This window comes from Balaenoptera borealis (genome assembly GCF_965194805.1).
Source record: "Balaenoptera borealis genome assembly, chromosome: 13".
Taxonomy (NCBI): domain Eukaryota; kingdom Metazoa; phylum Chordata; class Mammalia; order Artiodactyla; family Balaenopteridae; genus Balaenoptera; species Balaenoptera borealis.
This window is the reverse complement of record NC_138870.1, coordinates 5555981-5581831: the sequence shown is the minus strand read 5'-3', so window position 1 is coordinate 5581831 and position 25851 is coordinate 5555981. Positions and strand designations below refer to the sequence as shown.

The 25851-nt window shown below is 47.9% G+C and overlaps 1 protein-coding gene across 8 annotated transcripts; it reads right to left on the bottom strand.

Annotated features, from left to right (window-relative positions):
• Positions 1-17738: 17738 nt before the first annotated feature.
• On the bottom strand, positions 17739-25437 carry LOC309609384 (uncharacterized protein). 8 transcript variants are annotated; one of them, XR_014233399.1, is made up of 7 exons: positions 25320-25416; positions 25052-25118; positions 24682-24870; positions 21337-22512; positions 20440-20518; positions 19791-19918; positions 17739-17997 (listed from the first exon to the last, which is right to left on the bottom strand). XR_014233399.1 is itself a non-coding variant. In XM_082350774.1 (7 exons), the coding sequence occupies exons 3-7, from the start codon at positions 24684-24686 to the stop codon at positions 17957-17959; spliced, it is 348 nt and encodes a 115-aa protein (XP_082206900.1). In that variant the 5' UTR covers positions 24687-24870; positions 24968-25118; positions 25320-25437; the 3' UTR covers positions 17739-17956. The 8 variants fall into 8 exon arrangements, 5 of the variants coding, with proteins under 5 accessions (XP_082206900.1, XP_082206898.1, XP_082206901.1 ...); XM_082350774.1 differs by having other exon boundaries at positions 17739-18012; positions 22433-22512; positions 24968-25118; positions 25320-25437; XM_082350772.1 differs by having other exon boundaries at positions 17739-18012; positions 22433-22512; positions 25320-25437.
• Positions 25438-25851: the final 414 nt, after the last annotated feature.

The following is a 25851-nucleotide window of genomic DNA, read 5'->3' as shown; positions in this document are numbered from 1 at the left end:
GAACTCAAGGGTGGACGTGCATTTGGCATACGCAAATGTTTTCATTGTGTGCAACGCTGCAAGTGCGGGGGGGCTGTCCTTGCAGACATGAATGAGTGAGGAAGGCGTGTGAAAGTGAAAATGAGTGTGTGGAGGCATCACTGGTTATCTGAAGGGCCTTGCACGTCCCTCCCCAGACCTGTGCTCTTCCTGCTCCATCTCCTCTGGGTTTTTCTTCTTCTCCGGCTGGCTCGGAGGTTGCCAGTCAGGGTCACGTCCGCCCCTGGGGAGCCTGGGGCTGTGGAGCTCATAGGAGATGGTCTCAGAGACCTATGGGCCTTGTCTTGTTCACTGAGCCACGCACCTTGTAAATACAGGGATGCTGTGTCGGTTCACAAGGGCTCTCCCTGGGCTCCCTAAGGGAGAGAGTTCCCTGGACCTTGTCTTCCAGCGGCCTTGGGGGGACTGCTCCCTGAAGAATAAGAGTACAACGTAAACAGTCCCAGAAGAGCATGTAAGTCAAGCCTTTAATGTGGTACTTTCTTAACTCTGCTTTCCAGACATTTACTAGCTTTCATAGGTTTCTTGTCAAATTTCTTTCAGATGTTACATGTGTCAGCTAGGGGGTACACTGCAGGATTGCCCTTAGAGAAAGAACTTGCTTTTTAGCTTCCAGGAATGCAGTTAGCTGACAGCCCCCAGCTGCTATCACCTCCTGTCTCTGCCTGATTTCCTGCAGAGGCTGTTACCATCCTCCCTGGGAGCCCCTGGCAATGACTGAGCACAACAGGGTTACAAGGACCTGACCGGTTCTGTTGTCTGAGACTCTCCCCATCCAACCCTTCCTCTTCCCCCTTTCCTTTTACAGGTGTCAGAACAGCATCTTGGTCTGAAGACGCCCCCTGCTGAGTTCTGCAGGTTCTCTTACCTTTCTTTTATTGCCTCCCAATAAACCTTTTGCGCTCCTAACTCCATCTCCTTGTCTTCTCTTTACAGGGGACATCGCTACACATCACCTAATGAAACCTGCTTTCTTCTCTGCCCAACCAATCCTGGGAGTTCAGCTCTTTGACAGCGGTGCTTGACGTGCATCAGCACCTGAGGACCTTGTTTACATGCAGGATTGATCCCCCAGGTGGGCTTAGACTCAAATAAGCTCCCCCTGTGGTGGTAATGCTCCAGTCCTCACGTCACAATTTGAGTAACATCTCCTCTCAGACAAACTCCAAACGATACCTTTGAATGAATTACTTGCAACACCTATGTTATATCCCCCAGAATGAGATAACCAGAGGAAAACAAATGTGCGATCTTCTCTCAATTCATGGGACTGGTCCTAGCAGACCACAGGGGGACTCAAGGTATGCAGACCAAGAGGAAAGAACGTTATGAGAAGTAAGGCAACAAAAGAAAGCGGAGCTGGGCTGGAAGAGAGAGGAAATGGAAGGGAGGAGGAAGAGAATTTTAAATGCCATCTTTATTAATCCCTTCAAAAATATTCATTGAGTACCTACGATGTATTGATACAAGATGTTCCCGGGTCTGGGAGTATACTGATGACCAAGACAGACATACTCCCTCTGGGGAAAGCAAACTGTCTGAGCATCTAATTTTATGTTGGTTGTTTAACTACAGTTGTGAGGGGTACGTCTAGAATATAGGGTGCTGTGAGAATAGTGAGGCATCTGACCCCACCTAGGACCCAAGGAAGCTTTCTGAGGTGATGATGAGGAAGAAAAACTATTCCAGGTGGAGGGAAGTGTATCTCCCAAGGCCCTGGGGTGGAAGGGACAGGGCTGGTTGGAAGAACTGAAAGAAAGTGAATGTAGCTGACACAGAGGGCTGGGGAAGAGTGTGTGAGATTGGGCTAGAGAGGTGGAGGAAAGCAGATCACGAAGAGCTTGCTAGGTCATGATCCCCCCAGCAGGATGTACTAATAGCTCCTTTCCTCCACACTCAGATGCTTTGCTTATGTCTCTGTAAAGCATATGTGCTAATATCCTCTATTTTATCCATCCATTACTTCTTTTAGCCTCTTCTCCCCAACTACTCTCACTGGAATATATCTTTATCTTTGTCTCTGTGTGTGTGTGTGTGTGTGTGTGTGTGTGTGTGTGTGTGTGCATCTGTCTGTCGGTTATCTGTCTATCTATCTATCCATCTATCCCATATATAAATAACATCTACTACACCATTTATCTATCTATACATATAGATGGTAGGTAGGAAGGTCGATAGATAGATAATAGAGATACAGATAGCTTGAAATCGAGGACGATACTCATCTCTGGTTTGCTTTACAACACCCAGCGTGGGTCCATGGCCGTACTGTGAATTTCAATAAGGACATGTTGAGCACAACTGAACCAAGAGAAAGGAATTCAACTCTGGAGCAGAGAGGCAGGGGAAACAGAGAGATAAGACTTGAAAGAGGATTTCTGAGATTAGCTAAACAGTCCAAGCAGTTGTGGAGATGCGACCTAAGCAGACAATGTGAAGACTCGTTTGGACGGCCAAATACGGGAAGTCGTGAATTAAATCTGCTCTGGCCCTTTGTTCAGGTTATATATTACTGCATTATCTATTACTACACAAACGGCCTCAACTTTGTGGGTTAAAACAACTCTGTGGATAGAAACAATTTAATATTTTGGACTGGGCGCTTTCATTCCTAAATTAAGGTCATGTTTGAGACCTAAAGGTAGTGTAGCTCTGTTTGTTATATAAGAATGAACCAAAAAAAACATGGAGATCTGCTGTATTTTTATCTAGGTCAAGGGAAAAGCTTCCCCCGTTGGATAAAATTTAAAGGGGCACAAATAAAATTCTGTCCTAATTACGTCGATAGTCTTTCTTGTCAAACTTCGATTTTTGCCCCTCCGCTTTGGAGGGGGTTGTAGGCAAGGGAGCCTCATCAGAAATGCGGTTCCAGGGAAGAGCCTGGACAGACACACCCTGCCAACCAGCTACCCAGTCAGCCAAGGCTCAGCTCAGCCTCTACTCCTTCCTCTCAAGGGGGAGAGAGCTTCTGCTGTGGGAACCCCCTCTCTAAAGCGACCCTAGGGACTCTGGCAGGGCTCCACCAGCCCATCCCGGGGCACTACGGAGAGATCTTGGATTTCTTACGGAAGAGAAGTGCCCTCTGAGCTGTTTGCCCTGTCCTTTTCCCATCACTCTGGTAAACCAGGTATTTCAAATTACCCCCATCACCCTGCATCTCCTCTCCGTTAAAAAAGGAAATTGAACAAAACCATCATAGTGTTTCCTCCACAAGGGAAGCTGTCACACCCAGACTGGGGAAGACTTGTTTTCTTATTTTCTCCAACTTCCCCACGACTCCTTGGTCAACATCTTTCTAAGGAAACACCCAGGTGCTGGGAGTCGGGGGAGAGGGGTCAGAAATTCTTAGGCTGGACCAGGCAGAGCCAAACAGCCGGCAGCATAGTTAAAATAAACCAAAATAATTTTTTAAAGAGTTAAGAGGAAGACTCAATTAATAAGTCATGGATAGGCTAGGTCTTACTGCTGAATGTTACAAAATATGTGATCCTATGGTCATTACTGTTGAATAACAGGTCTCAGGATATGTAATCATGCAATAATTAGTAATAGAGTATTAATCAGTAAAGCCCTCTCTCACCTAATCCTCTCTCCCAGATGTGTTCCTCTTGTGGATCTGTGGTGAAAAACATCTTAATGAGGGGAGCAGCTGTCTTCCTTAACACCCCCATCCTCACCCCTTCCCTTCTCACTTGCCCCTCAATCCAACCCCTTGGGAAGGAACTTCTGGAAATGACCTTCCTTTCCTTTTTGATGGAAGCAGCAAAGGTCGAGTCAAGCAAAACACACGTGCAAAACAAATGTGTTTGTGTTTGTGGGGTGTTTGGTGGGGAAGAGATGTCTTTGCTGTGTTAAGAGATGGAAGCAGAAAGCCAGGCTGAGGGTTAGAGGAGAGGAGAGATTTTGCTGAAATTGACCCAGATCCTGAGTGAGACCACAGAAGGCTGTTTCGGTTTCCTGTTCAGAGGGATTAAAAGGAGAGCCATTCACAAGTTAAGGCTCACATCTGGAGCGTGGCTTTTTCTCTCCCTCCCTTCCTCCTGCCCTAGTATAATCCAGGAATAAATTCATTAATGGGTCCAGTGCATTTTCAGAGGCCAGACTAGAAAGGAAAGTGACCCAGATAGACAAGGCTGGGAGGTTCAAGGGATGACTAGCCCTGGTGAGTGAGGGTCTCTGCTCCCACCGTATTCACCGATATAACATGAAAATCCTTTACCTTTGAAATCATGAAGTGGGAGCTTCATTTGTTCTTAGGGTTAGAGTTATTTGAATTTGGCTTTCCACTTTCTCAATAACACTGCAACTCTGATTTCATAACTCTCTGCTTAGGCATCCAGATAAAAAAAGGCATTCTTGAGTATTTTATATTCAATAACTTGTCGAGCCAGTTTATTGCCCACATGGTGTAAAGATACATTTATGAGTTTAGGTTATGTATCCAGGTATATGAAAAAAAGCACTTTATTTTAGAAGTGCTAAGCAAATGTAAAACAGTTTTATGTAAGGACTATCCCTTCTAAGTCTGGGAAATAAAAAAAACAACTTGTGGTTACTACACGATTCACACAGGCCAGACAGCACCCATTTTTCTCAATGTCTCTCTCAAAATAAATCCTCTTTATTCTAATTTGATTAAAAGATGCTTTAGTCGTGGAACAGGATTAGGGCTCAACCGCAGTTTCCATGTGCCTGGACTTGGAGGTGGGGCTGAGATGGGGTGGCTTCTAGAGGCTTGCCACTCAAAGTGCGGTCTGCGGACCAGCAGGGTCAAGATCTTCTGGAGGCTTCTTAGAAATGTAATTGCCAAGCCCCTCCCAGACCTCCTGGATCAGAATATGGGGAGATGAAGCCCAAGAATCTGTGTTTTAAGAAGCTCTCCAGGTGATTCTGAGGCCACCAAAGTTTGAGAACCACTGTCCTAGAGGACAAGGCCCACCTGAGAGTCTGGTGGTTTTACTGGATGCTGTGAGGCACGAGGAATTCAGGGGCTGGAAGTACATTCTCCAGGATATGAGCTTGGATCTGGATTGAGGTAGGGCTGGGCAGAGTGCCAGCGACACCGCCTGTTCATGATGACACTCAGCCTCTCTCGGCCTCAGTTTCTCCGTCTGTCCAATAAAGACACTAATAGTACCTACCTTCTGTAATTCTTCTAAGTATTAAGTGGCTGGAGAATATTAAGCACTCAATAACTATTAGCTAGTATTGTTAGTGCTAGCTAGCCTGTGTAATCTGGCAGCTAACAAGTGCATGCACAGTTCCTACATCATCTGCGTTAGTTGCCTGTAGCGACCAGTGGGGTTACTATATTAGTGGACTTTCTCTTTGTTGCTCCAATGATATAGCCATGGTCTCGAGTTTGGTGGAAAGTGAAACAGGATCCCCTGGGTGTTAGCCTGAGCATCACAAATGCCCTCAGTGGTGGGTGTGGGAGTTAGTGACCCTCATCTCTGGCCCCTGGCCTTCCTGTTACTATTAGTTGCCTATGGCTGCTCTAACAAACTACCCCAAACTTAAGGGCTTAAAACAATACAAGTCTATTATCTTAGAATCCTGGAGGTTAGAAGTGGAAAATGGGTCTCTCTGGGATTAAGTCAAAGTGTCAGCAGGGCTGCTTCCTTCTGGAAGCTCTAGGGAAAGATCTGTTGCCTTGCCTTTTCCAGATCCTCGAGGCCACCTGCACTCCTGGGCTTGTGGCCCCTTCCTTCAACACCAAAACCGGTGACTGCATCACTCCAACCTCTGCTTCCTGTGTCACATCTTCTGTGGCTCTTCTGCCTCTTTCCTCCATCTTTTCAGGCCCTCTGTGGTTGTGAGGGCTTCACCCATATCATCTAAGATAATTTTTCTATTTTGTGATCCTTAACTTAGTCACATGTGCAAAATCCCTTCTGAGATGTATGGTAACAAGTTCACAGGTTCCAAGGATGAGGACCTGGACATCTTTAAAGGGACAATTATTCTGCCTGCCACACAGTTCCCAGGCAACAAAGAGCCTCCTCGGATTGGACTTTGAGAGCTGAAAGAACCTTAAGCTGTTGGCTGTTCAAATCCTTTCATTTACAGTCAGCAAACATTTTGAGATTTGCCTTAGACAAGGAGCAGAGACCGAATAACCCAAGACCCTGGTTTCCAACGCAGATCTGCAGAATCCAGGCTCAGTGGTCTCACCAGTGGACAATCTCTTTGCAGCTGGGGAAAAAAAAAAACCCATGAGAGGTCAATAGGGTTAAGTCGTAATTTTTCAGAGCCAGACTTGCTCTAAAGGCTGAATCATACCGTGACCATCCCAGTCTCCCTGCCTGTGGAGTCGAGTTTATCATGTTTTCTCCTTCTCTGGGAGTTGTCTCTCTATTCCTGAAAGTCCCCAGGCATAGGTGAAAGATTTGTGAATTTCGAGCCGGGTCCCTCTTTAATTACCGCCACTTTTCAAGAAGCAAGAGGCAGCATGATTTCTCACGCACAGCAACCATTTCTTTCTCTGTTCAAAGACAGTCATCTGGGGAATGGCAATTATCTCAGCAGAATCACCAACCTTGCAGCGTGACATTATCGACTGTCGGAAATTACACGGTGTTTATCTGCTGCTATTTTAACGTCTGTCGTCTTCTATTTCCCCTTCCCAACCCAGTGCTGAAACCACCACCCTCCCAGCCTCTTCCTTTCTTTTTATTGATCTGGGGAAATAGCTTTCTGATTTTTAGCATGCTGATGCCACCGGTAGGGATGTGATACTGAGGATCGTAATAAGGACCTTCACACGTTCAGAGGGTGCTCAGTCACCACTCATTGGATTCTGCAACTCAGCATCAAGCCTTTGTCTCTGCAAACATAGAAAAGGCGGGCAAATGCCCCATGGCGATTCATGTCTTGAGCTGCCTGTCTACCCTCAGGTCCCTAATGTTATTCTACGATACTGGGTGATTTTGAAAACCAATGACCAAGTTGTAAAGACTGCTTTCTTCAAGCGCAGGAACAAGTTGCAGTGTGCATACCTGTGTTTTGGTGGAAAAACAGAGATTATTGCTAACACTGTCTCTAGGCCATGTAATAAGCAGGACATTGGAAAGCATAGAACCATGACTTTGAGTCCCACTCTGCACCTCTGACTATTAGCTACATGGCCCGGGAAAGTACTTTAGCCTCTCTAAATCTTTTTTAAAAAAATTTTAATCTGTAAAGTGGGAAATACAGCATGGAATTCATAGGTTTTAATGGGGTTCACGTAAAATGGCAAATTTCCTATTACATATAGAATGGATAAATGACAAGGTCTTCCTGTATAGCACAGGGAACTCTATTCAATATCCTGGGATAAACCATAATGGAAAAGAATATAAAAAAGAATATATATATATATATATATATATATATATATATATATGTATAACTGAATCACTTTGCTGTACAGCAGAAATTAACACAACATTGTAAATCAACTATACTTCAATAAAGTAAATTAAAAAAAATAGCAAATTGCATTTAAGCTGGTGTCTATTATATAATCATAATAGCTAACATTTCTTGAGCTCTTGTTATGGGCCTTGAACTATGCCTTTTACAGACACTATGGTGTTTAATCCTTAGCAACAACCCTGAGAGGTTGCTATTATTAATCCTAATTTATAGACATGGAAGCTGAGAGTTAATGCAGTTAAGCAAATTGTCAAAGGTTTATTGAGAAGTGAATGGTAGAGGCCTGGCAGCTGCTGGCTATCGTTATGCACTATTAGGGCATCTCCTCTGAGCCAGTGTAGAGCAGAGTTTTTCACTGTGTTTCTCTTTCTAACTTTCTATACCTGTCTCCCATCCTGCCCTTGGTCATGTCAAGTCCCTGATGAGGCCTGATGGGGAAAAGCCAGTAACAAAGATATGAAGGACCAATAACCCCAAAGAGTTTGCAGGACATCGTCTGTCAACACACAAGTATTTCTGAAAGGTGGGAAGTTCAGCATCTTGTCAAAACCAAGTGACTCCAAGAGGCCTGGTGTGGTGTGGCTTCCCAGGTGGGGTCAGCTGACGGCTTCCTCAGAGACGACGCTCCCTGTCACTTCCTCCCTCCCCTGCACTGGTCCAGCCTGTACAGCTTGGCTGAGATCACAGGGAGTGAGGGGGGAGAGGAAGCTATTGAGAGGAAAGTGAAGGCCAGGCTTAGAAATTTGATTTTCGATCTCTAAAGAAGGAGCCTTCTTGGAGGCTGTGAGCACTTACCGAACACTAGAAATAAAAAAGAGCCTCTTTTTTGAAACAGAGAGTCGCCAGGAACTACAGCTGGGCCATGCCAGCTTTCACTTAGGATACATATATATATTTTTTAATTTTTACAGGAATATAGTTGACTTACAATGTTGTGTTAGTTTCAGGTGTACAGCAAAGTGAATCAGTTTTATTTATATATATATATATATCTTCTTTTTCAGGTTCGTTTCCCATATAGGTTATTACAGATTATTGAGTGGAGTTCCCTGTGCTATCCAGTAGGTCCTTGTTAGTTACCTATTTTATATACAGTAATGTGTATACGTTAATCCCAATCTCCTAATTTATCACTCCCTCCACGTTTCCCCTTTGGTAACAAGTTTGATTTTTCGAGATCTGTGAGTCGGTTTCTGTTTTGTAAATAAGTTCATTTGTATCATGTTTTATTAGATTCCACATATAAGTGTTATCATATGATATTTGTCTTAGGATACATATTTGTTAAAGATTTGCGCCTTTCCAGGACCTTTCTTTGGAGACACTCCAAGCCCTTGACCTCCCCTAACTATCTCAGCACTCCTAGGAGATAGGGGACAACTTAGGATGAGAAGTCCAAATCTCTGAAGGAAAGGGGGTCACACTGCATGGCAATAGATGTGAATCCTGGTTCTGCAAAATTTACTGGCTGTGTGACCTTGGGCCAGTCACTTAATTTCTCTGTGCCTTAGTTTCATTATCTATAAGATGAGAGCAATAATAATAGTGCTTAACTAGTATTTATTTTCATAACCATTTATTGTTATAAAGATTGAGTTAATACGTGTAAACTGCCCAAACCAGTGTCTGGCACACAGCAGCAGGATTACGTAAGTGTTTATTAATAAATGAAATGTTAAAGATGCCTGGCATTCCCGGTGAGGTGCAGTCAATGCCAGGAATAAGGCCCAGCACATTCCTTTTTAGAAAGACTATAATTAGAGCCAACCAAAGGATGCAGGAATTTCCCGTGAATTAGGGAAATGTGGTGGCCGGGCAGTGAGGCAGTGTGGGAAAAACACAGGCCATGGAATTAGACAAATCTGGATTTATTTATTTATTTTTAAATTTTTTTATGGAAGTACAATTGATTTACAATGTTGTGTTAATTTCTGCTGTACAGCAAAGTGACTCAGTTATACATATATATACATTCTTTTTTAAAATATTCCTTTCCATTATGGTTTATCATAGCATACCGAATATAGTTCCCTGGGCTATACAGTTGGACCTTGTTGTTTATCCATCCTATACATAAAAGCTTACATCTGCTAACCCCAGCCTCCCATTCCATCCCTCCCCCATGGCAACCACCAGTCTGCTCTCTATGTCTGTGTGTCTGTTTCTGTTTCATAGATAGGTTCATTTGTGTCCTATTTTAGATTCCACATATAAGTGATATCATATGGTATTTGTCTTTCTCTTTCTGACTTACTTCCTTTAGTATGATAATGTCTAGTTGCATCCATGTTGCTGCAAATGGCATTCTTCCTTTCTTTTTTATGGCTGAGTAGTAATCCATTGTGTATATGTACCACACCTTCTTTGTCCATTCATGTGTTGATGGGCATTTAGGTTACTTCCATGTCTTGGCTATTGTGAATAGTGCTGCTATGAACATAGGGGTGCATGTATCTTATTGGATTAGGGTTTTAGAAAAGTCCGAGTTTAAATCCCATTCCTCCACCTGAACAAGTCTCTGTGTCACCCCGAGCAAGTCTCTGAGCCTCTCTGAGCCTCCCTTCTCTCATTTGTAAAATGGAGATGGTAACATTTAGCATCCAGGGCTGTTACCCGGATCAGCCACCCGGGAAGTAAGTGGGATACAGCAGCCCCTCCGTCAGGGGCGGCTCTGTTGTCACCATGGTCATCGTCACCTTCATCATCATCATCAATTTGCTGTGCAGGAAGAATCAGGAAAACAAAGAAACCTTGAAGTCAGCGAGTCTAAGCATGAGGAGTCCAGGCAGGTTTTGTCAACATTAAAGGAATCGGGGATGAATATGAAGGTTGAAAAGTATATTCAATCGAATCATGTTATTTAATATTTCGAAGATGAAAAATAGAACTACTGTTTTCCTAATACAGACCAGATAGAGTGAGATTCAACATTTCTCTCTGAAGAAAATGGCTCCCCAGGCAAATTGCCAGATGGGAGAGTGAGGGTCCGGGGATGGGATGGGGAGATTTTATTTTTCAAAAGGTGTCCTATATCTCCAATCGGTGCTGAAAAAGACCTGAAGCCCATATATATGGTGACTATTAATTTTTGAAAGCCTCACAGACAGTGAACTCATATGTGCAAAATGTTAATTCCTTAAAACTTTCTGATCACTGGATTTGCTTTTTAATATTGAGGTTCCATACTAACTGCAGAAAATTAATCTCGTCCTTTCCGGGTAAACCAGTTAAATTTGGCAATGTCAGCGCGCTCCCCTAGAAATCCTAAAATGTCATTTCAGGTTGATAACAATCATATTCAGGCTAGTTCTCCCAAACCCTTTCCTTCTTCCTGGGGTTGATGGTAAGCTTGAGGTGGGCGTCAGGGAAGCTTACAGAAATGCAGCTGCAGTGTTGGTGAGAAGCAGGCATCCACTTCTAGGCCTAGATATGTCTTGATCTCACACTCCTGCACCAGAATAATCATTTCTCTTCTATTTCTTGTCATCCCTCCTCCAGCCTGGAAATCCCATGAGATGCCGCTGAATCCTCGTTCAATCCTGGGAGGGTTTCCCATGTTGCCTCCAATATGTTCCCCTTCCAATTAGCTCTGAAACTTCTTAAAGCCCCACCAGGGCTCTCTCTCCTTCTCTTTCTTAACTTTTTTTTTCAACTTGTGGGAGTGAGGCATGAGAACTTTTCGTTGCTCTCCTGTAGGGTGACCAGATTTAGCAGATAAAAATATAGGACACCCAGTTATATTTGAACTTCAGATAAACAACGAATACTTTTTTAGCATAAGTATGCCCCAAATACTGCTTAGGACATATTTACGCTAAAAATTTTCATTGCTTTTTTTTTTTTTTTTGAAATTCAAGTGTATCCGGGAATCCTGCCTTTTATCTGGCAACCCTACCTTCTGGGCTAGTGCAAAGCCACAGGAAACTTGAGGAGATGTCTCAGGTCCTCTTCAGCATAAACAGACCATACCACCCTCTGACCTTAAGGCTACTACCTGTGCAGGCCCCGAAGACTTCTCGATGTGAAAATAAACAAAGACCAACCAAATGGCAACAAGCAAAGGCTATGTATTCGGAGCTGGCTAGAGCAGGAGGCAACCACCAGCACTTGTGTTTTGGCAGAGATTCAAGGGCAGACAGATGGGATAGCTTGACAGTGGAAAAAGAGAAGGCTTCGGGTGTGCCCTGATTGGAAACTGTTGTCCTGGAGAACACTCTAATAGAAGTGGAACATCCTATGTGATTGGTACTTAGCTTTCTCTGATTGGTCCTAACTTGGAAGCAGGGACAAAGGTTAGGGAAGCTGTCAGTTATTCATCAGGTCCAGTGTTTGGGAGCGATTGTCATAGGGGTTATTGTTTGGCTTCCTGGACCAGTTGCTAGAGCTGGTGGTCTGACTTCCTCCAAGTCTGCTTGTGGATGGCAGGCTGGTTTCCTGGGCTGGTTCTGCAGACTGTGGGTCCGAGTTCTACTTCTGTATATGGTCTGGCCATTGTCTGTTAGCACATTCGCCTACAAGATGTGCCATCTCCTTGAACTTCACTGAGGTCTCTCCTCTCTCAGATCCCCAAACTCAGCGAGGCTGGAGACAGCACACTCACGTAATCTCCAACTATTCTCTCCTCCCGTTGTTTTATTGGGTAGTGGGAAAGAGGGGAGGAGGAGAAAGAGAAAAGAAAGACCAGTCCTCATTGAGCACGTATAGACTTCCTAAACTTTCCTTACATTTCAACTGAGATTTCACCTAACAGACCAAGAAGTCCAGATCTCTGTTCTGAGATTTCTTAGTCGATGATCTTAAAACAACGAGCTGCCCCAAGGAGGGAAGGTGACCGGGATGTGGGTCTTCAGAACGGGCCCCAGGGTTGGCCAGGTAGGGACAGCACACCTGGGCAGTGGTGACGCTCCCCATCCCAGGGCCAGGCTGCTCTGAGCGCTCACTGCACAGGAGCCCTGGTCCCCCTCCCCTGGTCCCCCTCCCCTGGTCCCCCTCCCCTGGAGTCCCTTCCCCTGGTCCCCCTCCCCTGGTGCCCCTCCCCTGCTTGCTCCAGCTCTCACACACCTGCAGATATGCCCCAGGGGACTTCTCTCCCTTTTCCGATCAGGGTTTTCTATGAGTTTGTGGAGCTGGTGTACCTGCAAGGAGATGGCATCAAGCACAGTTTGACCAGAGGCCTGCGTGATGAAGAATCCGTCGCAGGGGCTGGCCCTGTGCAGCTGCGGGGGCTGGTGACCGTCTCTGCAGGGCTGTGAACCTCCCCGGGGCGGAGGCTGGGAAGCGAGCTGGCAGGGGGCGCAGATGAGCTGCACCCCCAGGGCAGAAGGACGAAGCCCCTGTCAGTTCTCACCGCCTCCTCCCCCCACCCCGCTCCCGCCCAGTGACGGGCTCGTCCTGCAGGAGAAGCCCTCTGTGGTGGCACCAAACCCACGTGTGGCCCAGGGACCAGAGAGGGTGAGGACCCCAGGGATGGCCCACCTGCCGCCCACGCCCAGGACATGGGTCGGCAGATGAGTGACAGCGTGTGAGCTACAAAGGCGCACGCCCAGCCTTCAAGAATGAAAATGACACAGCTGTCCCCTCAGATCTCCTGCAAAATGTCTCCTGTCCCCACTGGGACCCAAAGTAGACTGGGAAGGGAGTCCTGGGGAACTAGCCCAGCCAAGCCAACTGGAGTCATTAAAAAACCGCCACGGCGATTGCTGGAAACTCCTTACGGTGAGTTCACATTTCCAGAAGTCACCAGGTTCACAAACGCTAATATAAAAAACATAATTTTTTTAACCAAGTGTTTCTTCTGTATTATGCCTCACTTCATCCCTGCAGAGGCCCCTGGAAGACGTCAGCTGTCAGGTGTAGGCTGAGCGCTACTCACATACATTCAGTGTTTAATTAAAGTGTGATGGTGGGGAAAGGTAGGGGGAGGGATGAATTAGGAGCTTGGGATTAACAGGTACAAACTAGTGTATATAAAACAGTAGATGAACAACAAGGTCCTACTGTATAGCACAGGGAACTCTATTCAATATCTTGTATTGATAATAACCTATAATGGAAAAGAACATATATGTATTTATATATTATATATATTTATTTATATATTATATATATGTATTTATATATTATTTCAGTTATTAATATATATATAAATAACTGAATCACTGTGCTGTACACCTGAAACTAACACAACATTGTAAATCAACTATACTCCAATTTAAAAAAATTTAAAAAATTTTTAAAATGTCAAACAAAAGTGTAATGGCGAATTTTTTTTAGGGAGCAGCATTTCTCCAGCGGAGCTAAGAATCAGTGCTGAGGTACGGCTGGAAAGGCCCAGGCGTGAGTGGTGGGCAGTGGAGGAGGTATTCAGGAATGGCATCTGCGCCCTGTGGCCAGTGGGGGAAAGCGGATCTCAGAGCAGTGGAGGTGCCAGGACATCTACGTGACAGCCCATTACTCACCGGGATGCGACCCTGTGTTAATTGCGGGGGCGGGCGAGGCCGTCTCGGGGACTGTTGTCCTCAGAGCTGATGCTGGAGTTTTGAGACCCACACCTGTCTCCCTTTCTTGCTCCCAGAGAATCTGAAGACTGACAGGTGCCGTTTTCCTTCTTCCTTTAATAAGCAAGCTATTTTTAACATTTTCTCCTCTGTGTCTCTTCCTTCTTCCCCTCTTTTTATCCTGATCCCATCTGAGGTTCGGCAACCAGTGAGCTAAAGGGTGAATTTAATCACCAGGGAAGTACTGTGTCTGACAGAGGGACAAGGAAGAGGATGCAGGCTGGGGCTGGGGAGTGGGACACAGACACCCGATATCACCTTCCCCAGTAGGACGGGCTCCGAGCTCGGCTTCAGGACCCGGATACCTGAACGACTTCATTTATGGGAATAAATGCCTTTCACCCTGACCGTGTCCTACAGGACTCAGAGCCCAGGTCAGGGAGTCAGGAGGCTGAATCCCAGCCCACCTCCTTCACTATGGTGATTCAGGGCAAATCTCTTTTCAGCTATGAAAGGCATTTTCTTCACTTCTCAAAGAACAGTTGTTAATTTTTTTTAATTTTATTTTTTTCTTTAATTTTTACTGGAGTCTAGTTGATTTACAATGTTGTGTTAGTTTTTGCTGTACAGCAAAGTGAATCAGTTATACATATACATAGATCCACTCTTTTTTAGATTCTATTCCCATATAGGTCATTACAGAGTATTGAGTAGAGTTCCCTGTGCTATACAGCAGGTCCTTATTAGTTATCTATTTTATATATAGTAGTGTGTATGTGTCAGTCCCAATCTCCCAATTTATTCCTCGATTGTCATGCTGAGTGAAGTAAATCAGACAAAGACAAATATCATTTGCTATTGCTTATACGTGGAATCTAAAAAAAGGCTACAAATGAACTTATCTACAAAACAGAAATAGAGTTACAGATGTAGAAAAAGAAGAACAGTTTTTCAATCCTAAGGTCATGTGAAGCTCGACAGGGCTGTAGGTTGGGGACCATTACCATTCACAGCCACCGACCCGCTGCTCTTACAGGTGTAAAGACCCCTTCTCCTCATCCTCAAAGTCTCACTCCAAGAAACCTTTCCTAGGAATCCAAAAGGAGTCTGTGGTCCTGGGCAAAAGTTAGCTCTTAGATGTATAGCATTTTCATTAACACTTTTTTTTTTTCATTAACACTTTTTTTTTTAAGTGTTTTTTGTTTGTTTGTTTATTTGGGTTTTTTAAAAGATTTATTTATTTAGGCTGTGCTGGGTCTTAGTTGCAGCACGCGGGATCTTCGTTGCGGCATGCGGGACCTTTTTATTTTTTATTTATTTATTTATTTTAGTTTAGTCGCCACATGAGGACTCTTAGCTGCCGCACGCATGCGGGGTTTGGTTCCCTGACCAGGGATTGAACCCGGGCCCCCTGCATTGGGAGCTCGGAGTCTCACCCACTGGACCACCAGGGACGTCCTCATTAACTCTTAAGAAGGTGTTTTTGTTTCTGTTTAGAGTCCACACTTGTGATGTCCTGGGAGCTGACTTCAAACCCAGGAATGGAGCCAGCAGGAAGGTTGGATTCAGCCATCTTCATATCGGACATCATGTATCAGTTTTGTTCAAAGTCTTCTTCCCCCCCCTCCCACACTGAGACCAGCTGGATTTCTTCCTAACTTTCCCTGGGGCCGTGGGAGTGGGTAAAGGTTGGCCTTTTAAGCAATTACCTGGTCCTCACAGCACAAATCCAGTCTGGTTGTGTCCGACCCCTCGCCCAGAGCCCAGTGTGTCAGCGAGCCCCTGAGGTGTGTATAGAAGCACTGAGAGGTCACCGGTGGGATCAAGGTTGCATCCACCCCAGCATGAAGCCTGATGAGCGGATCCAATCAACGCTTCCATAATTCTCAGGAAAAAAGAACAGCTGAGGTATCCTGAATCCATCACATTGCAGGAGTAAACGTTTATGATTCAAAAAAGAACAGGCATGGCAGGCACCAGGGAATACAAAGGAATTGAAAACAACCATAATCTCACCATCTAGAGGTGAGGATGGGTAACATTTTTGCGTTTACATTTTAGATGAAATTCTTTGCAAAGTTGGGATGCGCCTACATTTTTGTTTAACATTGCATCGCTAAATTATTAAATGGTTGTAAAAGAAGGGTTCTTAGTGAACAGAGGTTATTATTCCATCTCTATCAGAGTATATTTTTAGCTGAAAGCAACTCCTATACTGAATCCTAGACATGAAAAAGGCACTAAAAGATGATGTAAGGCCCCATACCTTCCCCAGGCAGCAAGAGGGCAAAGGCAGGCTGCGGCCTCAGCTGTGGTTTCTGAGGAGCTAGGGCTGTCTCTGTCCAACGTGGTCCCCTTTATCATAGCTCTGTGTGGTCCGCTTAAATGAACCTTCCCTAATTTTATTCACGAGTCCTCATCCACCCTCCCCCCACTGCAATGCAGAGCCTAGAAGCCAAGATCTTTCATTTCTTTGGTAGTTGATTCCCTCCTCTTTCCACCACACATCATATCACCTTGCTGACCACCTGAAACTCACACAACCATAAGGTCTTAGGCCCTGATCTGAGGTTCTGAAGTCACAAACCCTAATTAAAGTTCTCCTTTGTAACAGACATTTTGCCCTAAGTCTCCCCAGGGGCAAAAGACCAAAGGCAGAGGCTGCTTTCTCTCTTCAAGGGATTCCCCCTCCCCGCTCCATTTATACAGAGAACTGAAGAAAGAGAGAGAGAAAGCAGGGTGACAGAAAGGAGATTGGCCTTTTCCTCTAATTCCTGGCTCCAGAAGCCTGCTCAGACCCAGCAGCCTTGGGGACGCACGGACGGCTGAGTGGGACAGCAGGATGCTTATGGGGACAGGCAGGGGGTCTTCACTGAATTCTGAGCTGGGAGAGGACCAGGAGGCTGTTCCATGTGGGGTGGTTTTCATTCCTTGAATTAGGTGCGCTCTGATTTAGGAGGTGATAGCCAGGGACCCAGACCAGCAGCTCCGGCCCCCTCATGGGGGGAACACCCCCCCTTCTGTCTCTGCGACCTTCCCCTGGGCAATCTGGGCCTCTGTGTCTTGGCAAATGGACACTCTCTGGGCAATAGCACAGCCCTGTTATAGATTTAAACATCTAACGAGCACTCTTGCTTCCCGTTATCTTTAAACATTCATAGACGTGAACTTCTGCCATGTTAATTAGGGATCTGGCTGTGTTCTGACAAATCCAAATAACTTTGTGTTTTATAATTTTACACAACCTGTCTACGCCGATATACAACATCCTGCCCAGCAGCCATGAATGAGGTAGAGTCGTTACAGTAAAATGCAGGTTAAAATAAGGATGGACACTTTCAGCTCACTGAGAATTTTTCCCCAAACCCTCTCCACCACGCTGCTTAATACTGAGCTCTCTCTGCCAAAACCTTATTTCATTCAGAGGTGACCCAGGACTTAGCGTTTCCTCTTGTGCTACTTAATCAGTCAGAGGCAGCCACAAAGGACAAATGTTAGCTCTGAACTCTGGGATGACTCCTCTTTCCCTTACCCTGGCTGTTAGGCAAATGAACAGACCTTACTCTTATGCAGTAAAAAAAAAAAAAAAGATTGCCTTAAAATAAGCCCCCACCTGCGAAGGCACTCAACCTGCTGTGGAAAAGTGTGTGGGAGGCGTTCATATCCTGCATAACTGGGAGGGAATTTTCTCTGAGTATTCTGTCCACAGGGTGCAGCCCTGCCTGGCCTTGAGATAATTAACTAGAGTACCTGATGGATAAATAGTCCCCAAATAGCCTTGCGGAAACTTCAGCAGGTCTTTAATGTTCTTGACTGTCGAGTTCTTATGGCAAAATAAGAACTTCCCGAGTGAAGGAAAAGAGCTACGGGGAGAGGTTATAAAGGAGAACAGCATCCTGCAGGCATAGAGGCAGCTCCCAGGAAAACTGCATTCCAGGCGCCCATCCAGTTCCGGTCATAAACAGCGCAGCAGATGTTTGCTTCCAACATCCCACGCAATCTCAGTGGTACACTTCCTTTTGCTGGTCCTCTGTTTCTCTCTCTGTGAAGTGGATGGCTGCGTTCGTTTAACCCCATCCCTCCTTTACTCACATCCCTTTTTGGAGGCTCTCGGTGGAACATGTATTCGGAGACCTCTTGTGGACTTCCATGTCTCCCATCGGGACAGGAGAGTTATGGATCCAGTGGAACATGTATTCGGAGACCTCTTGTGGACTTCCATGTCTCCCATCGGGACAGGAGAGTTATGGATCCCAATAGCTTTTATTTGCTAGTGTGGCATTTTCCGAGATTTACAGAAGAGGCAAGCAGAAAACATCAACAGAGAAGATCGTAAACAGAAACACACATGTGATTTGAAAACAAGGAGTCAGACATATATGTGTAGCCCTCTCCGCCGCCCCATTCACACACACAGAATCATACAACTATGTAAATGCATGTGTGGGCACTCATGAACAGACAGAGAGATATGCAGGGGGACCGTTTGCACAGCCATGCTAGAAATCACACAGACCCGCACTCCTTGGATGTTCTCAGTCATCGACTCAGCCTGCAAGGTAAGAGATCAAGCCAGCCTTGACTTCCTTCATGCTCCCAGCCCTGCTTCCAGCCCTGCTCCTCATCAGAGGTCATGACCGCCAGTGGGGGAAGACTGGGATCCAAATGCACATTTATTGAGTTGCTGTGCCAGGTCTGGGAAACATTGAGAGTAAGACAGTCCCTCCCGTGGGGGGATCATGTCTAGTAGAGGAAGGAGGTGTACAAACAGTGACAAATCCACATGAGAAGTGAGTTCAGGAAGCTGGTCCATGTCTGTCCTCCTGAACTCTGGAAGGAGGCGAGTATTGTCCTCCCCTCATGGGAGGAAGTGCGGGGCCCAGAGGAATCTGCTCAGCCTGAGTGGGATGTAAGTCATGCCATCGTCCACCAAACTCTCTCTGGGGCTGGCTCTGTTAGTTTCAAGCCTTGGTCCTGCCCCTGAAGCCAGCTTCTCCCGCTTGCCCCTCAGATATGTCTGGTGGTAGAAGCTGAGGAAAAAGGTGATGAGGCTGAGGGAGTATAGGAGGACGGCCACATTGAACCCATCAGGGAAGGGGCACTCAGCAAAGAGATTGTAGGAGGAGTGGGCCGCAATGGCCACAAACTGACACAGGGGAGAGGAAGTGCAAGAGGAAAGAGACGACGGGGAAAGGTGAGAAGCAGTGCTAAGGAACAGGAGGGATGCTCCCCTTGACCTTCTTGTCATCCCCTCTGTCTACCAGCAGGGGCAGGCCTCCCACAGCTCAGGAAGAAGAAGAACTATGAAGCACCACCCCCAAGCTTTCCTACCTGTGACGCTAAGTACCTTCCTGACCCCTCCCTTAGTCTGGTCTCCCATTTGCCCCCATCCAGCCATGTCATGTTGACACTGATGACGACCTCAATCCATCCTCAGCCCCAAGAAGGACAGCTCAGGTTGTCACCTGCACCTGGCAATGGTGCTCCCCAAACCACAGGGGCCCCAGGCCCTGGGGGGTGGATCCGTGATCACAGACTCGCAGGGCATTAGCCCTCTGAGGTCATCTAGCCCAGCCCACCCCTCCCATTTCACTGGAGATGAGACTGAGGCCCGAAGCGTGTTAATCACTCGATCTGAGCCCCACATTATGTCAGGGAGTTAGGGCTGGTCCTAGGATCTAGCGAGATGGTTACTAGACCTTTGCAAGTTGAGAAGCTAAGGAAGACCAAGTGATGAGAAGGACTTGTTCATGGTCAGATAACAAGTCACTGGTGCAGCCTAGAATAGAAGCCAGGGCTCATCTGAGGCCCCTGGAGCCAGTGGGTCTTTCTCACCAGCTGCAGGATGGTAAGATGTCACTTCCACCACAGGTAGGGTCGCAGGCGGGGCCCCAGACTGGCCAGTCCATAGTACAGGTACATGAAGACATGGACCAAAGAATTCAGCATCCCGGCAAAGAAGGCTACAGAGTGGGGTGGGGAGATGGAGGGAAGTGAGTGGAGCCGGGTCTGGCTGTGCTCTTGGGTTTTCTCTTTCAGGTTTCAATCCTCCAAGGTGCACCCCTGCACACCCCACAGAGAAGAGCCCTGGGAAGGTCCTATCGTGAGGATGTCCCACATGAGCCGTCTGAGGTCACGATGGTGGGCTGGGGTTAAAAGGATGTGAAATGAGGATGCTTACAGCACCCCCTGCCCTCTCTGGGCTGATGGCTCTGAGCATCTCCTAGCAGCCTCCTCCTGCATGCCAGGGAAGGGTGGCTAGGATGCTCTGTGGGGCAACAGAGAGAAAATGGGAGCAGAGGCCAGGAGTCATGGCCACAGGGAAGGGGAACCTGGGAACCAAACCATGATACTACAAGGATGCAACCCTCCCGAGCTGGCGCTCAGTCCAGCAGACAGAGGCGCGCCCCACAAGTCCTGGAGCAGGGATGCCCAAGACCGTCACTCACCTTGACCCTCCGGCACATATTTGACCCCAGCTTACCAGTTGAGGAGCACGGTGCCGTGGTGATAGACGTACAGGAAGGTGATCTGTTCGGGCTTCTTTCGTAGTATAAAAAGACCTGAGGAGGAAGAAAAAAAGAGTCAGCTCTGGGGCCATTGTTCCTCCAGACTCTTCTCCTGGGGCCTCAACTACCAAGGACAGGACAATTCTGCCTGTTGTACTGAGGGGAGGCTAAAACCCAATAGGGTTTAACACCAGTCAAACACCTGTACAGCCCCTACTGTGTGCCTGTATGTATAAAAACTTATATAAACATTCATAATGGTATGTGGTTTATACTCATCTCCATTGTATAGACAGCAAAGCTGAGGCACAGTGTTTAAGTAACTTGTTCAAGGTTATACAACTAGTAGGAAGACAAGTTGGGATGTGAACACAGCCAGGCTTCAGAGATCGGGCTCTTTCCAATATTACCCCACCCCCCAGGGCACTGGGAGAGAACTCAGGTGTGGAACACTCAGTCCAGGACCCAGACAATTATAAGACAAATTCCCAAAGGTTTCCCACGTTTGAGAGAGATTTTATTACTACCCCTGCAAGCCTTCTGGATTCACAAGAATTCACAAGGGATTCTTTCCCTCATAACACTTAAGGATGGCCTTTGCTGTCTGATGACCTTTGCCACATAGCAACAGGTTTTTACATTTGTTTATCTTCCTATTTTCACTTAACCTAGAACCTGGTTGCTAATGGGGGCAAACGCTACATCAGTGAGCATCCTTCATCCTCCAGGTCGTGAGACCAAGGTTTGGCTCTGAGGTCAGCCTCAGGAGTGGCCAATAGGGATGCTGGAGAGAAGCGTCAGCACACAGCGTCTTCAAAACTACCCCAGACCCGGCTGACAGAAGTAATTCTACACAAGGGACAGGCACCCACCGTGACAAGCAATTCAATGGCCTTTGAGAGGCACCACCAGCACACGCTCGCCATCTGCTGGGCAGGGAGGGGACGTGCAGTCAGGCCACTGTCCTGCTGGTGGTAGCACTCGCCCTGGCAACCCTGACAATCCCTCTGTACCCCCTGCTCCCACGGCGCCCACCTGTCTGCAAGAAGATGCCTGTTAGCACAGAAAAGAGGAAGAGAAGCTACTGGGAGTGATAACAGAAGCTCTCTCCAAACATGCCCCAGCCTGGAGCCATGACTTTTTTTTTTTTTTTTGTCCTTCCTTCTTCATTTATTAGCTGAAAACTTTTCTTTTTTTTTTTAATTTTTGAATTTTATTTTATTTATTTTTTTATACAGCAGGTTCTTATTAGTTATCCATTTTATACATATTAGTGTATATATGTCAATCCCAATCTCCCAATTCATCACTTTTAACCAGCACATGGATCACTCGGGATCTTGTTTGTTGGAAAGCAGATTCCCAATCAGTGTCTCTGGGGTGGGACACGAGAGTCTGCATTTCCAACAAGCTTCCAGGGATGCTGATGCCACTGGTCCGTGGACCATATTTTGAGCAGCAAGACTTGAAGCCATCGTTCAATATCCCTTGATTCAACACCGACATCACTGCCTGGTGACTTGCTAAGTCTCAGCTCAATTTATTTTTTGCTGCAAGGAAGACTTTTGTTCTGCTTCTGGTTGAAAGAGAGAACAGCTAAAACTCATGAAATATCGACTACTTGGCTATCACTCAAGGTGTGCCAGGCCCAGGGCTAAACACTTTCATACATCAGCTGGTTCAATCTTCTTCCAATTGTTTCCTTGTATCAAGTAGGTGTTATTATCCCCATTTTACAGATAAGAAAAATGAGGCCTGTAAAAGGTAATAAACTACCTACAGTCACAGAGCAAGGAACTGGCAGAGCTGGGATTCAAACTGAGGTCTTCTGAGCCTGTACTGAACTAAGCAGGTCACTACCTCCCATTGGAGTTCTTGCGTGATGGCACCTGGGTCAAGTTCTGGTTTTTATGAAGTGCATCCTATGAACCCTCTCTCCAGGCCCAAACCTCCCACTCCCTGCCATACCCTTATCCCGAGCCCACTCCGCTGTCGTCCACTGGCTGGCAGAAATAGCTGTAATTAGCCAGGAGCGAGGTGGCCACGAACTAAAAGGAAGAGAACAGAAAAAGATTAAGTCATGACGCCTGCCCCACCCTCACCGTGGTGGGGCCTGACTGGCTGAAGGCCCGAGAGGCTGGTGCCACCTCCGGACATGTTCCGGACACCAGCATCCCTCCCCAACCCTCACTGACACTTGGTGAACGACTGCCAACCAGGTAAACTCTGTGCACTGGCTAGATCAGAGGCTAGGACTTGCATACATCTTGCTGGTCTCCAACTTTTTTTCTGATGGGGGCAAATATGGACCACAAACCCACACTGGGCACCTACTGTGTGTGAGACCGTAAGTCAGGAGGGGACATGAAGCCGTGTACACATCAGCACCCCCTGCCCCCGAGAAGCTGAGAGCTTCCCTGAGGATGCAGGAAACCATCCTCACTTTCAAGGTTGGGGCCAGATGAAGAGTAGGAAACAGGAGACGTCACAGAAGTTGGTAGCGGGCTGCGAACGAGGAGGCCGTGGGCAAACGGAGGGGAGAGAGAGGGAGCTTCATGCCAGGAGGAGAGTGTCTGGACCTCTCCTAACTCTCCAGGGCTGCAAGTGGAGACTTCTACCAGGGAAGGGGCAGCTACAGAAGTTGAGAGAGAGCAGAATCGGTTCATGAGGGGTCTTGAAGGTTGCTTTAAGAAACTTGAATTTTATCATTTGTTTACTCATTTGACAATGATGCATTGACTGGTACCAAACACTTCTCCACGCTGGGCCCTGCGCTGAGCCCCGAGCCACCTCGATGATAAAACAGATAAAAATCCCTACATGAGGGCCTCTCCATTCAGGTTATATTGGCAAAGGGAGCTACTGAGGGCTTTTGAGCAGGAAGCCAACACGGGCACAGCAGACTTTCAGAGGATCGCGGTGGCAGCAGTCATTTGTCACCACAATTAAATGACAAATTCTAGGACATGTCTCACAAGGTATCAGCATCTTCCACATGGTACCAGACGTTATGTGGGGCCTGTCTTTACAAAGAGAAGTAAGAGATGGCCGTGCTTTTGAAGCACTTGCCATTTGGAGGGGAGACAGACAAATGTGCACGTGATGAAACAGGGGTGGGTCAGAGTCCGGGATGCTGCTGGTCAGTGCCTAGCAGGCTCTCGGCGGGGAGGGGCTGATTGGCAGTGTCTGCCCGTTCCCAAGGTGTAAATCCTCCCACCCCGGCTGATTTCAAAGGAGGTCACTGAACTTGGAGCTGGGGAGACGCAGACGCTCACACTAAGAGCTCGCCAGCTGGTGGAGATGCCCGTCCACCACGGACAGCAGACGTGAAAAGCAAGTGAGGGGACAACTAACCCAGCCCTGGGGAGTCAGGGAAACTTCACGAGAGGTGACAAAGGCCTGAGTCTATAGGACGTGCGGGGATTTGCCTGGGCACCAGGGGAGAAGAGCATTTCTGGCAGAGAAACAGTCAGTTGCCAGGGCCTTGGGCCTGACCCAGAGGGGCTGCAAGGCCGGTGAGCAGGGCCTGCACCGTGCCTCCTGACAGAGGATGGCATGAGCAGATCTTCACAAAGGCCGCAGCGCACGGCCTCGCCGTGGGGACCACTTTACATGTCAGCCGCCAGAACCACTTTCTCTGAAAAGCTTTCCCGGACACCCCAGCGGGGTCCCTGCCTGCCCTGTCCCGGGTGCATGCTCTCTATGGCCCCGCTTGCACTGACTTGCAATCACCTGTTTCTGCATCCATCTCCCCCTAGACCTCCGGCACCTGGAGGGCAGGTGTGCCTCACGCAGCGGTGACCCTGCAGGTCTGGCACAGCCCGGCACAAAGCACACGCACCGTGCACACTGGCTGACGGACTATTTGCCGAGAACAAGGCATCAGGAAGGATCAGAAAACTGGGCTGAAATTAGCAGAGCCCGGCAGAAACAGGAGGCAGTGGTGGGTTTTTAAGTGCAGGTGGAGAATGAATTCCATTCTTGCTTGCCACTGACCTCCACTTTTTTATTTCAGGAAAAGGAAAATGGGCGTTAGCCATGGGGATTTGTGTCTCCATAGGGAAGATATCGCAGCCAAAGATAACCCAGGACCCCAGCCCCTGCAGGTCCCCATCAAGGCTTTTCAGCTGTCTGCATGGGAAGATCGTGGTTTTAATTATCCCCCGGCACCCCAAAAAAAGAGACCCTAGGACTGCAGGGCCCCCCACCGGCCTTACCTCATAGAACACGTACCCCCGAGAGAAGCACCAGGCCCAGGTTGTAGGCCGCGAGGGGTCCTGCCAGCCTCAGAGGCTCCCGACGGGACACGAGGCGAGGACCTGTCACCACCAGGAGGAGATAGAGGGCTAGGAGGAGGGAGACTGGCAGCGGCCAGTGCACCAGAAACCAGGACTCCGGCCTCGGGTCTGGAGAAGCAAGGGGAGGGGGGACAGCTGAGCTGGCCACCAGGCCCACCGGCCACCCAGCCCTCCCTCACCCAGCTCCCCAGGCCTTGCTGGTCACCATCTCTTCTTCCTCCAAATGTCTGGCATTAGTCCGGGCGGAATAAACATAAGAACGACGCCAACAGGTCACACCCCCTCCTACCTCCGTTTTCTAAGGCTCACGAGTATTTATTCCAGGGCTTCTCCAGGACGCGGGCCGTCGCGAGCACCTAGGAGTAGAACTGGGGTTTGGGGTCTCGTGCAGACCACCTCCCTCCGCCCACGCCCTCCCTCCGCCGCAGCGTGAGCTGAGGGTCCAGGACCGCCGGCCACGGGCTGGCAGCCCCGCTGTCCCACCCTTGGACAGTGGACGACCACCCACGGTCCCCTTCGGGGAGATTCCTCGGCCATCACTCTGCCCTGGTCCTCACCCTTTCGCTGCCGCTCTTGGCAAACCCCACCCCAGCGCGCCCGGATCGCAGGGCCCAGCGGAGGGGCGTGGCTATTGCGCTGCACGCCGCTGCGGGGAGGGGCAGAGAGGCAGGACGCGCCCCCGTGTCCTCCTCTTCTCGCTCCACCTGCGGCACTCGTGAGCATCGTGGCTTCTCCCCATCTCCCCGAGGCCAGCCCCACCCAGTGCGCCCAGGGCTCCACTCACCCCGGTCGCTCTTCCCCGGCTCCTCTGCTTGGTGCCCGACGTGCTCTGGCCGCTCGGGGTGTTGGAGTTGGTGGTGGGTCCCGGCCACAGGTCCTCGGGCTCCAGGGCAGGGCGGCCCCACCCGCTAGAAGCTCTCTACTCCCGAGCTCTCATCTGTGGGTGATCCCAGCCCCGGGCCCACACACACTCGTGCTCACACTCACACACTTACTGGGGTCCAGGACCTGAGGCTGGGTTCCTCACCTGGACGGGTACCCCGGCCACTCTCACGGCCCCAGGGAAGGAAAACAGGAGGCCGCCCAGGG